At 49.3% G+C, this 14,726-nt stretch overlaps 1 protein-coding gene across 1 annotated transcript in view; it reads right to left on the bottom strand.

Annotated features, from left to right (window-relative positions):
- Positions 1-14,726, bottom strand: part of LOC134990257 (atrial natriuretic peptide receptor 2-like) — a gene marked incomplete at both ends in the record, with an annotated part of 139,378 nt that overhangs the window by 117,914 nt on the left and 6,738 nt on the right. Inside the window, one exon of the mRNA XM_063950667.1 lies at positions 2,932-3,026. Within this exon, the coding sequence (XP_063806737.1) occupies positions 2,932-3,026 (95 nt within the window). The remainder of the gene's footprint in view (positions 1-2,931; positions 3,027-14,726) is intronic.

Here is a 14,726-nt window from a genome sequence, read left to right as displayed (position 1 = left end):
CATCGCTATCAGCTCTATGGCAGCCCAGCATGGCCGCTGTATAATAATCCGCGTCTCTGATCTGTCACCTGTGTATACAGACGCAGCCATCGTACGCACATCAGGAAACATCGCTATCAGCTCTATGGCAGCCCAGCATGGCCGCTGTATAATAATCCGCGTCTCTGATCTGTCACCTGTGTATACAGACACAGCCATCGTACGCACATCAGGAAACATCGCTATCAGCTCTATGGCAGCCCAGCATGGCCGCTGTATAATAATCCGCGTCTCTGATCTGTCACCTGTGTATACAGACGCAGCCATCGTACGCACATCAGGAAACATCGCTATCAGCCCTATGGCAGCCCAGCATGGCCGCTGTATAATAATCCGCGTCTCTGATCTGTCACCTGTGTATACAGACGCAGCCATCGTACGCACATCAGGAAACATCGCTATCAGCTCTATGGCAGCCCAGCATGGCCGCTGTATAATAATCCGCGTCTCTGATCTGTCACCTGTGTATACAGACGCAGCCATCGTACACACATCAGGAAACATCGCTATCAGCCCTATGGCAGCGCAGCATGGCCGCTGTATAATAATCCGCGTCTCTGATCTGTCACCTGTGTATACAGACGCAGCCATCGTACGCACATCAGGAAACATCGCTATCAGCCCTATGGCAGCCCAGCATGGCCGCTGTATAATAATCCGCGTCTCTGATCTGTCACCTGTGTATACAGACGCAGCCATCGTACGCACATCAGGAAACATCGCTATCAGCTCTATGGCAGCGCAGCATGGCCGCTGTATAATAATCCGCGTCTCTGATCTGTCACCTGTGTATACAGACGCAGCCATCGTACGCACATCAGGAAACATCGCTATCAGCCCTATGGCAGCCCAGCATGGCCGCTGTATAATAATCCGCGTCTCTGATCTGTCACCTGTGTATACAGACGCAGCCATCGTACACACATCAGGAAACATCGCTATCAGCTCTATGGCAGCCCAGCATGGCCGCTGTATAATAATCCGCGTCTCTGATCTGTCACCTGTATACACAGACGCAGCCATCGTACACACATCAGGAAACATCGCTATCAGCCCTATGGCAGCCCAGCATGGCCGCTGTATAATAATCCGCGTCTCTGATCTATCACCTGTATACACAGACGCAGCCATCGTACGCACATCAGGAAACATCGCTATCAGCCCTATGGCAGCCCAGCATGGCCGCTGTATAATAATCCGCGTCTCTGATCTGTCACCTGTGTATACAGACGCAGCCATCGTACGCACATCAGGAAACATCGCTATCAGCCCTATGGCAGCGCAGCATGGCCGCTGTATAATAATCCGCGTCTCTGATCTGTCACCTGTGTATACAGACGCAGCCATCGTACACACATCAGGAAACATCGCTATCAGCTCTATGGCAGCCCAGCATGGCCGCTGTATAATAATCCGCGTCTCTGATCTATCACCTGTGTATACAGACGCAGCCATCGTACACACATCAGGAAACATCGCTATCAGCCCTATGGCAGCCCAGCATGGCCGCTGTATAATAATCCGCGTCTCTGATCTATCACCTGTGTATACAGACGCAGCCATCGTACACACATCAGGAAACATCGCTATCAGCCCTATGGCAGCGCAGCATGGCCGCTGTATAATAATCCGCGTCTCTGATCTGTCACCTGTGTATACAGACGCAGCCATCGTACGCACATCAGGAAACATCGCTATCAGCCCTATGGCAGCGCAGCATGGCCGCTGTATAATAATCCGCGTCTCTGATCTGTCACCTGTGTATACAGACACAGCCATCGTACGCACATCAGGAAACATCGCTATCAGCTCTATGGCAGCCCAGCATGGCCGCTGTATAATAATCCGCGTCTCTGATCTGTCACCTGTGTATACAGACGCAGCCATCGTACGCACATCAGGAAACATCGCTATCAGCCCTATGGCAGCCCAGCATGGCCGCTGGAAGTTACACGTATCTCACATAAGATGTCTGGACCGGTCAGGTTGTGAATGTATTTGCATTGCACTAGATAGACAGGACCACAAAACACGACACCCCCGGGTTTTACTTCCTGTACATCCCCCAAATGTTACCTCTCATCACAGCTGCCTACCTCCCTCATTCTGCAGGAGACTCCCTGAAATAGTAGCGACCTCCCTCACTCCCTAAATAGACCAGCAATCTCCCTGATTACACCTGACCCCCATTATACAGCTGTTACATTCTAGGGGATAAAGAGAAATCACAGCTACATACATTCACATGGGATCGGTCATTTCCCTGCATTGGTTATAGGGCACAGTGATCTCTATGGCTACATGCATTTTATATAAGGTTTCTCGTGGCCACTTACAGTATATGGAACCACTATATAACACAATACACAACCAAACCCTGGACTATATCAGCGTCTTTTCTTCATCAAGTAGATCTCTATGACTGTGGGGCTCATTCACATCTGGATGTCAGTCATGTTTATGACGCCTCTCAGGTGTACAGCACACGTCCGCGCTCGTAGGTGTCACTGTCACATCTCCCTGACACGCTCTATCAGCAGTCGTACGCTCTCTAATCCATTCTCCAGCTGTCCCGTGTTATACCCTGATCCGGCAGAAGCCATTGTCCCTGCTGCTACCCGGCAGTCATGACCTAAGGACACGATCTGGAGGATCTGGCCACAGTCTCTAGCAAAGAGGTGATGCAGCAGCTGTTCCAACACCTGGTGAAGGAGTCTGGAGGTGACAGCGACTATCCCCTACACCTGGTGCGCAGGTGGAGAGCACCTGGTACATGAGAAACACCAGTGGCGGAGAGAGATAATGCGCACCCTGTCACATGGTAACTTACTGACATTTCCTGAGGCTGTAAGCCCCTCCCTCAGTACTGACACTAACCCCGACCCAACTTACCTCAAAACGACCACTATCATGATCAGCCATCGCCCACAGGTCAAAGTCCGTGTTACGGTCATTGCTCTTGTCCATGCTGACTGTGCCCGTGACACCTGGGGGAAAGAGATGGTATAAGCGGGATAATGACATCAGGCGCGGCGCCACTGGTCTTATCCAAACGCGTGTGTTGTGCGCTATCTTCATTATAGAAACATAGAATGTGGCGGCAGATAAGAGCCACTTGGTCCATCCAGTCTGCCGCTTTTATAACCTTAATGGTACCTGTAAAACTATGAGATCCTTATGTCTATCCCAAGCATGTTTACACTGCTCTACTGTCCTAGCCTCTAACACCTCTGCTGGGAGGCTATTCCACCTGTCCACTACCCTTTCTGTAAAAGTCATTTTTCCTCATATTTCTCCTGAACCCCCCCCCGCCTCCAGTCTCTGTCATGTCCTCGTGGTCTATTACTTCTCTCCCTGTGAGGAATGTCTCCTCCTGTACCGTGGTGATACCCCTGATATATGTGACAGTCTCTCTCATGTCCTCGTGTCCTATTACTTCTCTCCCTGTGAGGAATGTCTCCCCCCTGTACCGTGGTGATACCCCTGATATATGTGACAGTCTCTGTCATGTCCTCGTGTCCTATTACTTCTCTCCCTGTGAGGAATGTCTCCTTCTGTACCGTGGTGATACCCCTGATATATGTGACAGTCTCTCTCATGTCCTCGTGTCCTATTACTTCTCTCCCTGTGAGGAATGTCTCCTCCTGTACCGTGGTGATACCCCTGATATATGTGACAGTCTCTATCATGTCCTCGTGTCCTAATACTTCTCTCCCTGTGAGGAATGTCTCCTCCTGTACCGTGGTGATACCCCTGATATATGTGACAGTCTCTATCATGTCCTCGTGTCCTATTACTTCTCTCCCTGTGAGGAATGTCTCCTCCTGTACCGTGGTGATACCCCTGATATATGTGACAGTCTCTCTCATGTCCTCGTGTCCTATTACTTCTCTCCCTGTGAGGAATGTCTCCCCCTGTACCGTGGTGATACCCCTGATATATGTGACAGTCTCTCTCATGTCCTCGTGTCCTATTACTTCTCTCCCTGTGAGGAATGTCTCCCCTGTACCGTGGTGATACCCCTGATATATGTTACAGTCTCTATCATGTCCTCGTGTCCTATTACTTCTCTCCCTGAGAGGAATGTCTCCCCCTGTACCGTGGTGATACCCCTGATATATGTGACAGTCTCTCTCATGTCCTCGTGTCCTATTACTTCTCTCCCTGTGAGGAATGTCTCCACCTGTACCGTGGTGATACCACTGATATATGTGACAGTCTCTATCATGTCCTCGTGGTCTATTACTTCTCTCCCTGTGAGGAATGTCTCTCCCTGTACCGTGGTGATACCCCTGATATATGTGACAGTCTCTCTCATGTCCTCGTGTCCTATTACTTCTCTCCCTGTGAGGAATGTCTCTCCCTGTACCGTGGTGATACCCCTGATATATGTGACAGTCTCTCTCATGTCCTCGTGTCCTAATACTTCTCTCCCTGTGAGGAATGTCTCCCCCCTGTACCGTGGTGATACCCCTGATATATGTGATAGTCTCTATCATGTCCTCGTGTCCTATTACTTCTCTCCCTGTGAGGAATGTCTCCTCCTGTACCGTGGTGATACCCCTGATATATGTGACAGTCTCTCTCATGTCCTCGTGTCCTATTACTTCTCTCCCTGTGAGGAATGTCTCCCCCTGTACCGTGGTGATACCCCTGATATATGTGACAGTCTCTCTCATGTCCTCGTGTCCTAATACTTCTCTCCCTGTGAGGAATGTCTCCTCCTGTACCGTGGTGATACCTCTGATATATGTGATAGTCTCTATCATGTCCTCGTGTCCTATTACTTCTCTCCCTGTGAGGAATGTCTCCTCCTGTACCGTGGTGATACCCCTGATATATGTGACAGTCTCTATCATGTCCTCGTGTCCTATTACTTCTCTCCCTGTGAGGAATGTCTCCCTCCTGTACCGTGGTGATACCCCTGATATATGTGACAGTCTCTATCATGTCCTCGTGTCCTATTACTTCTCTCCCTGTGAGGAATGTCTCCCCCCTGTACCGTGGTGATACCCCTGATATATGTGACAGTCTCTATCATGTCCTCGTGTCCTAATACTTCTCTCCCTGTGAGGAATGTCTCCTCCTGTACCGTGGTGATACCCCTGATATATGTGACAGTCTCTCTCATGTCCTCGTGTCCTATTACTTCTCTCCCTGTGAGGAATGTCTCCCCCCTGTACCGTGGTGATACCCCTGATATATGTGACAGTCTCTCTCATGTCCTCGTGTCCTAATACTTCTCTCCCTGTGAGGAATGTCTCCCCCCTGTACCGTGGTGATACCCCTGAATTATGTGACAGTCTCTATCATGTCCTCGTGTCCTATTACTTCTCTCCCTGTGAGGAATGTCTCCCCCTGTACCGTGGTGATACCCCTGATATATGTAACAGTCTCTCTCATGTCCTCGTGTCCTATTACTTCTCTCCCTGTGAGGAATGTCTCCTCCTGTACCGTGGTGATACCCCTGATATATGTGACAGTCTCTCTCATGTCCTCGTGTCCTATTACTTCTCTCCCTGTGAGGAATGTCCCCCCCCCCTGTACCGTGGTGATACCCCTGATATATGTGACAGTCTCTCTCATGTCCTCGTGTCCTATTACTTCTCTCCCTGTGAGGAATATCTCCTCCTGTACCGTGGTAATACCACTGATATATGTGACAGTCTCTATCATGTCCTCGTGGTCTATTACTTCTCTCCCTGTGAGGAATGTCTCTCCCTGTACCGTGGTGATACCCCTGATATATGTGACAGTCTCTCTCATGTCCTCGTGTCCTATTACTTCTCTCCCTGTGAGGAATGTCTCTCCCTGTACCGTGGTGATACCCCTGATATATGTGACAGTCTCTCTCATGTCCTCGTGTCCTAATACTTCTCTCCCTGTGAGGAATGTCTCCCCCCTGTACCGTGGTGATACCCCTGATATATGTGACAGTCTCTATCATGTCCTCGTGTCCTATTACTTCTCTCCCTGTGAGGAATGTCTCCTCCTGTACCGTGGTGATACCCCTGATATATGTGACAGTCTCTCTCATGTCCTCGTGTCCTATTACTTCTCTCCCTGTGAGGAATGTCTCCCCCTGTACCGTGGTGATACCCCTGATATATGTGACAGTCTCTCTCATGTCCTCGTGTCCTAATACTTCTCTCCCTGTGAGGAATGTCTCCTCCTGTACCGTGGTGATACCTCTGATATATGTGATAGTCTCTATCATGTCCTCGTGTCCTATTACTTCTCTCCCTGTGAGGAATGTCTCCCCCCTGTACCGTGGTGATAACCCTGATATATGTGACAGTCTCTATCATGTCCTCGTGTCCTATTACTTCTCTCTCTGTGAGGAATGTCTCCCTCCTGTACCGTGGTGATACCCCTGATATATGTGACAGTCTCTATCATGTCCTCGTGTCCTATTACTTCTCTCCCTGTGAGGAATGTCTCCTCCTGTACCGTGGTGATACCCCTGATATATGTGACAGTCTCTCTCATGTCCTCATGTCCTATTACTTCTCTCCCTGTAAGGAATGTCTCCTCCTGTACCGTGGTGATACCCCTGATATATGTGACAGTCTCTATCATGTCCTCGTGTCCTATTACTTCTCTCCCTGTGAGGAATGTCTCCCCCTGTACTGTGGTGATACCCCTGATATATGTGACAGTCTCTCTCATGTCCTCCTGTCCTATTACTTCTCTCCCTGTGAGGAATGTCTCCTCCTGTACCGTGGTGATACTCCTGATATATATGACAGTCTCTCTCATGTCCTCGTGTCCTATTACTTCTCTCCCTGTGAGGAATGTCTCCCCCCTGTACCGTGGTGATACCCCTGATATATGTGACAGTCTCTATCATGTCCTCGTGTCCTAATACTTCTCTCCCTGTGAGGAATGTCTCCTCCTGTACCGTGGTGATACCCCTGATATATGTGACAGTCTCTCTCATGTCCTCGTGTCCTATTACTTCTCTCCCTGTGAGGAATGTCTCCCCCCTGTACCGTGGTGATACCCCTGATATATGTGACAGTCTCTCTCATGTCCTCGTGTCCTAATACTTCTCTCCCTGTGAGGAATGTCTCCCCCCTGTACCGTGGTGATACCCCTGATATATGTGACAGTCTCTATCATGTCCTCGTGTCCTATTACTTCTCTCCCTGTGAGGAATGTCTCCCCCTGTACCGTGGTGATACCCCTGATATATGTGACAGTCTCTCTCATGTCCTCGTGTCCTATTACTTCTCTCCCTGTGAGGAATGTCTCCTCCTGTACCGTGGTGATACCCCTGATATATGTGACAGTCTCTCTCATGTCCTCGTGTCCTATTACTTCTCTCCCTGTGAGGAATGTCCCCCCCCCCTGTACTGTGGTGATACCCCTGATATATGTGACAGTCTCTCTCATGTCCTCGTGGTCTATTACTTCTCTCCCTGTGAGGAATGTCTCCTCCTGTACCGTGGTGATATCCCTGATATATGTGACAGTCTCTCTCATGTCCTCGTGTCCTATTACTTCTCTCCCTGTGAGGAATATCTCCTCCTGTACCGTGGTGATACCCCTGATATATGTGACAGTCTCTCTCATGTCCTCGTGTCCTATTACTTCTTTCCCTGTGAGGAATGTCTCCTCCTGTACCGTGGTGATATCCCTGATATATGTGACAGTCTCTCTCATGTCCTCGTGTCCTATTACTTCTCTCCCTGTGAGGAATGTCTCCCCCCTGTACCGTGGTGATACCCCTGATATATGTGACAGTCTCTATCATGTCCTCGTGTCCTATTACTTCTCTCCCTGTGAGGAATGTCTCCCCCTGTACCGTGGTGATACCCCTGATATATGTGACAGTCTCTATCATGTCCTCGTGTCCTATTACTTCTCTCCCTGTGAGGAATGTCTCCTCCTGTACCGTGGTGATACCCCTGATATATGTGACAGTCTCTATCATGTCCTAATATTTCTCTCCCTGTGAGGAATGTCTCCTCCTGTACCGTGGTGATACCCCTGATATATGTGACAGTCTCTCTCATGTCCTCGTGTCCTATTACTTCTCTCCCTGTGAGGAATGTCTCCCCCTGTACCGTGGTGATACCCCTGATATATGTGACAGTCTCTATCATGTCCTCGTGTCCTATTACTTCTCTCCCTGTGAGGAATGTCTCCTCCTGTACCGTGGTGATACCCCTGATATATGTGACAGTCTCTATCATGTCCTCGTGTCCTATTACTTCTCTCCCTGTGAGGAATGTCTCCCCCTGTACCGTGGTGATACCCCTGATATATGTGACAGTCTCTCTCATGTCCTCGTGTCCTATTACTTCTCTCCCTGTGAGGAATGTCTCCCCCTGTACCGTGGTGATACCCCTGATATATGTGACAGTCTCTATCATGTCCTCGTGTCCTATTACTTCTCTCCCTGTGAGGAATGTCTCCTCCTGTACCGTGGTGATACCCCTGATATATGTGACAGTCTCTATCATGTCCTAATATTTCTCTCCCTGTGAGGAATGTCTCCTCCTGTACCGTGGTGATACCCCTGATATATGTGACAGTCTCTCTCATGTCCTCGTGTCCTATTACTTCTCTCCCTGTGAGTAATGTCTCCCCCTGTACCGTGGTGATACCCCTGATATATGTGACAGTCTCTATCATGTCCTCGTGTCCTATTACTTCTCTCCCTGTGAGTAATGTCTCCCCCTGTACTGTGGTGATACCCCTGATATATGTGACAGTCTCTCTCATGTCCTCGTGGTCTATTACTTCTCTCCCTGTGAGGAATGTCTCCTCCTGTACCGTGGTGATACCCCTGATATATGTGACAGTCTCTCTCATGTCCTCGTGTCCTATTACTTCTCTCCCTGTGAGGAATGTCTCCTCCTGTACCGTGGTGATACCCCTGATATATGTGACAGTCTCTATCATGTCCTCATGTCCTATTACTTCTCTCCCTGTGAGGAATGTCTCCTCCTGTACCGTGGTGATATCCCTGATATATGTGACAGTCTCTATCATGTCCTCGTGTCCTATTACTTCTCTCCCTGTGAGGAATGTCTCCCCCTGTACCGTGGTGATACCCCTGATATATGTGACAGTCTCTCTCATGTCCTCGTGTCCTATTACTTCTCTCCCTGTGAGGAATGTCTCCTCCTGTACCGTGGTGATACCCCTGATATATGTGACAGTCTCTCTCATGTCCTTGTGTCCTAATACTTCTCTCCCTGTGAGGAATGTCTCCCCCCTGTACCGTGGTGATACCCCTGATATATGTGACAGTCTCTATCAAGTCCTCGTGTCCTATTACTTCTCTCCCTGTGAGGAATGTCTCCCCCTGTACCGTGGTGATACCCCTGATATATGTGACAGTCTCTCTCATGTCCTCGTGTCCTATTACTTCTCTCCCTGTGAGGAATGTCTCCTCCTGTACCGTGGTGATACCCCTGATATATGTGACAGTCTCTATCATGTCCTCATGTCCTATTACTTCTCTCCCTGTGAGGAATGTCTCCCCCCTGTACCGTGGTGATACCCCTGATATATGTGACAGTCTCTCTCATGTCCTCGTGTCCTATTACTTCTCTCCCTGTGAGGAATGTCTCCCACTGTACCGTGGTGATACCCCTGATATATGTGACAGTCTCTATCATGTCCTCGTGTCCTATTACTTCTCTCCCTGTGAGGAATGTCTCCTCCTGTACCGTGGTGATATCCCTGATATATGTGACAGTCTCTATCATGTCCTCGTGTCCTATTACTTCTCTCCCTGTGAGGAATGTCTCCCCCTGTACCGTGGTGATATCCCTGATATATGTGACAGTCTCTATCATGTCCTCGTGTCCTATTACTTCTCTCCCTGTGAGGAATGTCTCCTCCTGTACCGTGGTGATATCCCTGATATATGTGACAGTCTCTCTCATGTCCTCGTGTCCTATTACTTCTCTCCCTGTGAGGAATATCTCCTCCTGTACCGTGGTGATACCCCTGATATATGTGACAGTCTCTCTCATGTCCTCGTGTCCTATTACTTCTCTCCCTGTGAGGAATGTCTCCTCCTGTACCGTGGTGATATCCCTGATATATGTGACAGTCTCTCTCATGTCCTCGTGTCCTATTACTTCTCTCCCTGTGAGGAATGTCTCCCCCCTGTACCGTGGTGATACCCCTGATATATGTGACAGTCTCTATCATGTCCTCGTGTCCTATTACTTCTCTCCCTGTGAGGAATGTCTCCCCCTGTACCGTGGTGATACCCCTGATATATGTGACAGTCTCTATCATGTCCTCGTGTCCTATTACTTCTCTCCCTGTGAGGAATGTCTCCTCCTGTACCGTGGTGATACCCCTGATATATGTGACAGTCTCTATCATGTCCTAATATTTCTCTCCCTGTGAGGAATGTCTCCTCCTGTACCGTGGTGATACCCCTGATATATGTGACAGTCTCTCTCATGTCCTCGTGTCCTATTACTTCTCTCCCTGTGAGGAATGTCTCCCCCTGTACCGTGGTGATACCCCTGATATATGTGACAGTCTCTATCATGTCCTCGTGTCCTATTACTTCTCTCCCTGTGAGGAATGTCTCCTCCTGTACCGTGGTGATACCCCTGATATATGTGACAGACTCTCTCATGTCCTCGTGGTCCAATACTTCTCTCCCTGTGAGGAATGTCTCCCCCCGTACCGTGGTGATACCCCTGATATATGTGACAGTGTCTATCATGTCCTCGTGTCCTATTACTTCTCTCCCTGTGAGGAATGTCTCCCCCTGTACCGTGGTGATACCCCTGATATATGTGACAGACTCTCTCATGTCCTCGTGGTCTATTACTTCTCTCCCTGTGAGGAATGTCTCCCCCTGTACCGTGGTGATACCCCTGATATATGTGACAGTCTCTATCATGTCCTCGTGTCCTAATACTTCTCTCCCTGTGAGGAATGTCTCCTCCTGTACCGTGGTGATACCCCTGATATATGTGACAGTCTCTCTCATGTCCTCGTGGTCTATTACTTCTCTCCCTGTGAGGAATGTCTCTCCCTGTACCGTGGTGATACCCCTGATATATGTGACAGTCTCTCTCATGTCCTCGTGTCCTATTACTTCTCTCCCTGTGAGGAATGTCTCCTCCTGTACCGTGGTGATACCCCTGATATATGTGACAGTCTCTCTCATGTCCTCGTGTCCTATTACTTCTCTCCCTGTGAGGAATGTCTCCCCCCTGTACCGTGGTGATACCCCTGATATATGTGACAGTCTCTCTCTTGTCCTCGTGTCCTATTACTTCTCTACCTGTGAGGAATGTCTCCCCCCTGCACCGTGGTGATACCCCTGATATATGTGACAGTCTCTCTCATGTCCTCGTGTCCTATTACTTCTCTCCCTGTGAGGAATGTCTCCCCCTGTACCGTGGTGATACCCCTGATATATGTGACAGACTCTCTCATGTCCTCGTGGTCCAATACTTCTCTCCCTGTGAGGAATGTCTCCCCCCGTACCGTGGTGATACCCCTGATATATGTGACAGTGTCTATCATGTCCTCGTGTCCTATTACTTCTCTCCCTGTGAGGAATGTCTCCCCCTGTACCGTGGTGATACCCCTGATATATGTGACAGACTCTTTCATGTCCTCGTGGTCTATTACTTCTCTCCCTGTGAGGAATGTCTCCCCCTGTACCGTGGTGATACCCCTGATATATGTGACAGTCTCTATCATGTCCTCGTGTCCTAATACTTCTCTCCCTGTGAGGAATGTCTCCTCCTGTACCGTGGTGATACCCCTGATATATGTGACAGTCTCTATCATGTCCTCGTGGTCTAATACTTCTCTCCCTGTGAGGAATGTCTCTCCCTGTACCGTGGTGATACCCCTGATATATGTGACAGTCTCTCTCATGTCCTCGTGTCCTATTACTTCTCTCCCTGTGAGGAATGTCTCCTCCTGTACCGTGGTGATACCCCTGATATATGTGACAGTCTCTCTCATGTCCTCGTGTCCTATTACTTCTCTCCCTGTGAGGAATGTCTCCCCCCTGTACCGTGGTGATACCCCTGATATATGTGACAGTCTCTCTCATGTCCTCGTGTCCTATTACTTCTCTCCCTGTGAGGAATGTCTCCCCCCTGCACCGTGGTGATACCTCTGATATATGTGACAGTCTCTCTCATGTCCTCATGTCCTATTACTTCTCTCCCTGTGAGGAATGTCTCCCCCCTGTACCGTGGTGATACCCCTGATATATGTGACAGTCTCTCTCATGTCCTCGTGTCCTATTACTTCTCTCCCTGTGAGGAATGTCTCCTCCTGTACCGTGGTGATATCCCTGATATATGTGACAGTCTCTCTCATGTCCTCGTGTCCTATTACTTCTCTCCCTGTGAGGAATGTCTCCCCCCTGTACCGTGGTGATACCCCTGATATATGTGACAGTCTCTATCATGTCCTCGTGTCCTATTACTTCTCTCCCTGTGAGGAATGTCTCCCCCTGTACCGTGGTGATACCCCTGATATATGTGACAGTCTCTATCATGTCCTCGTGTCCTATTACTTCTCTCCCTGTGAGGAATGTCTCCTCCTGTACCGTGGTGATACCCCTGATATATGTGACAGTCTCTATCATGTCCTAATATTTCTCTCCCTGTGAGGAATGTCTCCTCCTGTACCGTGGTGATACCCCTGATATATGTGACAGTCTCTCTCATGTCCTCGTGTCCTATTACTTCTCTCCCTGTGAGGAATGTCTCCCCCTGTACCGTGGTGATACCCCTGATATATGTGACAGTCTCTATCATGTCCTCGTGTCCTATTACTTCTCTCCCTGTGAGGAATGTCTCCTCCTGTACCGTGGTGATACCCCTGATATATGTGACAGACTCTCTCATGTCCTCGTGGTCCAATACTTCTCTCCCTGTGAGGAATGTCTCCCCCCGTACCGTGGTGATACCCCTGATATATGTGACAGTGTCTATCATGTCCTCGTGTCCTATTACTTCTCTCCCTGTGAGGAATGTCTCCCCCTGTACCGTGGTGATACCCCTGATATATGTGACAGACTCTCTCATGTCCTCGTGGTCTATTACTTCTCTCCCTGTGAGGAATGTCTCCCCCTGTACCGTGGTGATACCCCTGATATATGTGACAGTCTCTATCATGTCCTCGTGTCCTAATACTTCTCTCCCTGTGAGGAATGTCTCCTCCTGTACCGTGGTGATACCCCTGATATATGTGACAGTCTCTCTCATGTCCTCGTGGTCTATTACTTCTCTCCCTGTGAGGAATGTCTCTCCCTGTACCGTGGTGATACCCCTGATATATGTGACAGTCTCTCTCATGTCCTCGTGTCCTATTACTTCTCTCCCTGTGAGGAATGTCTCCTCCTGTACCGTGGTGATACCCCTGATATATGTGACAGTCTCTCTCATGTCCTCGTGTCCTATTACTTCTCTCCCTGTGAGGAATGTCTCCCCCCTGTACCGTGGTGATACCCCTGATATATGTGACAGTCTCTCTCTTGTCCTCGTGTCCTATTACTTCTCTACCTGTGAGGAATGTCTCCCCCCTGCACCGTGGTGATACCCCTGATATATGTGACAGTCTCTCTCATGTCCTCGTGTCCTATTACTTCTCTCCCTGTGAGGAATGTCTCCCCCTGTACCGTGGTGATACCCCTGATATATGTGACAGACTCTCTCATGTCCTCGTGGTCCAATACTTCTCTCCCTGTGAGGAATGTCTCCCCCCGTACCGTGGTGATACCCCTGATATATGTGACAGTGTCTATCATGTCCTCGTGTCCTATTACTTCTCTCCCTGTGAGGAATGTCTCCCCCTGTACCGTGGTGATACCCCTGATATATGTGACAGACTCTTTCATGTCCTCGTGGTCTATTACTTCTCTCCCTGTGAGGAATGTCTCCCCCTGTACCGTGGTGATACCCCTGATATATGTGACAGTCTCTATCATGTCCTCGTGTCCTAATACTTCTCTCCCTGTGAGGAATGTCTCCTCCTGTACCGTGGTGATACCCCTGATATATGTGACAGTCTCTATCATGTCCTCGTGGTCTAATACTTCTCTCCCTGTGAGGAATGTCTCTCCCTGTACCGTGGTGATACCCCTGATATATGTGACAGTCTCTCTCATGTCCTCGTGTCCTATTACTTCTCTCCCTGTGAGGAATGTCTCCTCCTGTACCGTGGTGATACCCCTGATATATGTGACAGTCTCTCTCATGTCCTCGTGTCCTATTACTTCTCTCCCTGTGAGGAATGTCTCCCCCCTGTACCGTGGTGATACCCCTGATATATGTGACAGTCTCTCTCATGTCCTCGTGTCCTATTACTTCTCTCCCTGTGAGGAATGTCTCCCCCCTGCACCGTGGTGATACCTCTGATATATGTGACAGTCTCTCTCATGTCCTCATGTCCTATTACTTCTCTCCCTGTGAGGAATGTCTCCCCCCTGTACCGTGGTGATACCCCTGATATATGTGACAGTCTCTCTCATGTCCTCGTGTCCTATTACTTCTCTCCCTGTGAGGAATGTCTCCTCCTGTACCGTGGTGATACCCCTGATATATGTGACAGTCTCTCTCATGTCCTCGTGTCCTATTACTTCTCTCCCTGTGAGGAATGTCTCCTCCTGTACCGTGGTGATACCCCTGATATATGTGACAGTCTCTCTCATGTCCTCGTGGTCTAATACT

The sequence above is a fragment of the Pseudophryne corroboree genome, unplaced genomic scaffold (assembly GCF_028390025.1).
Source record: "Pseudophryne corroboree isolate aPseCor3 unplaced genomic scaffold, aPseCor3.hap2 scaffold_1153, whole genome shotgun sequence".
Classification (NCBI taxonomy): Eukaryota; Metazoa; Chordata; class Amphibia; order Anura; family Myobatrachidae; genus Pseudophryne; species Pseudophryne corroboree.
The sequence above is the reverse complement of the archived record's forward strand: the minus strand, read 5'-3'. Positions and strand labels throughout refer to the sequence as shown.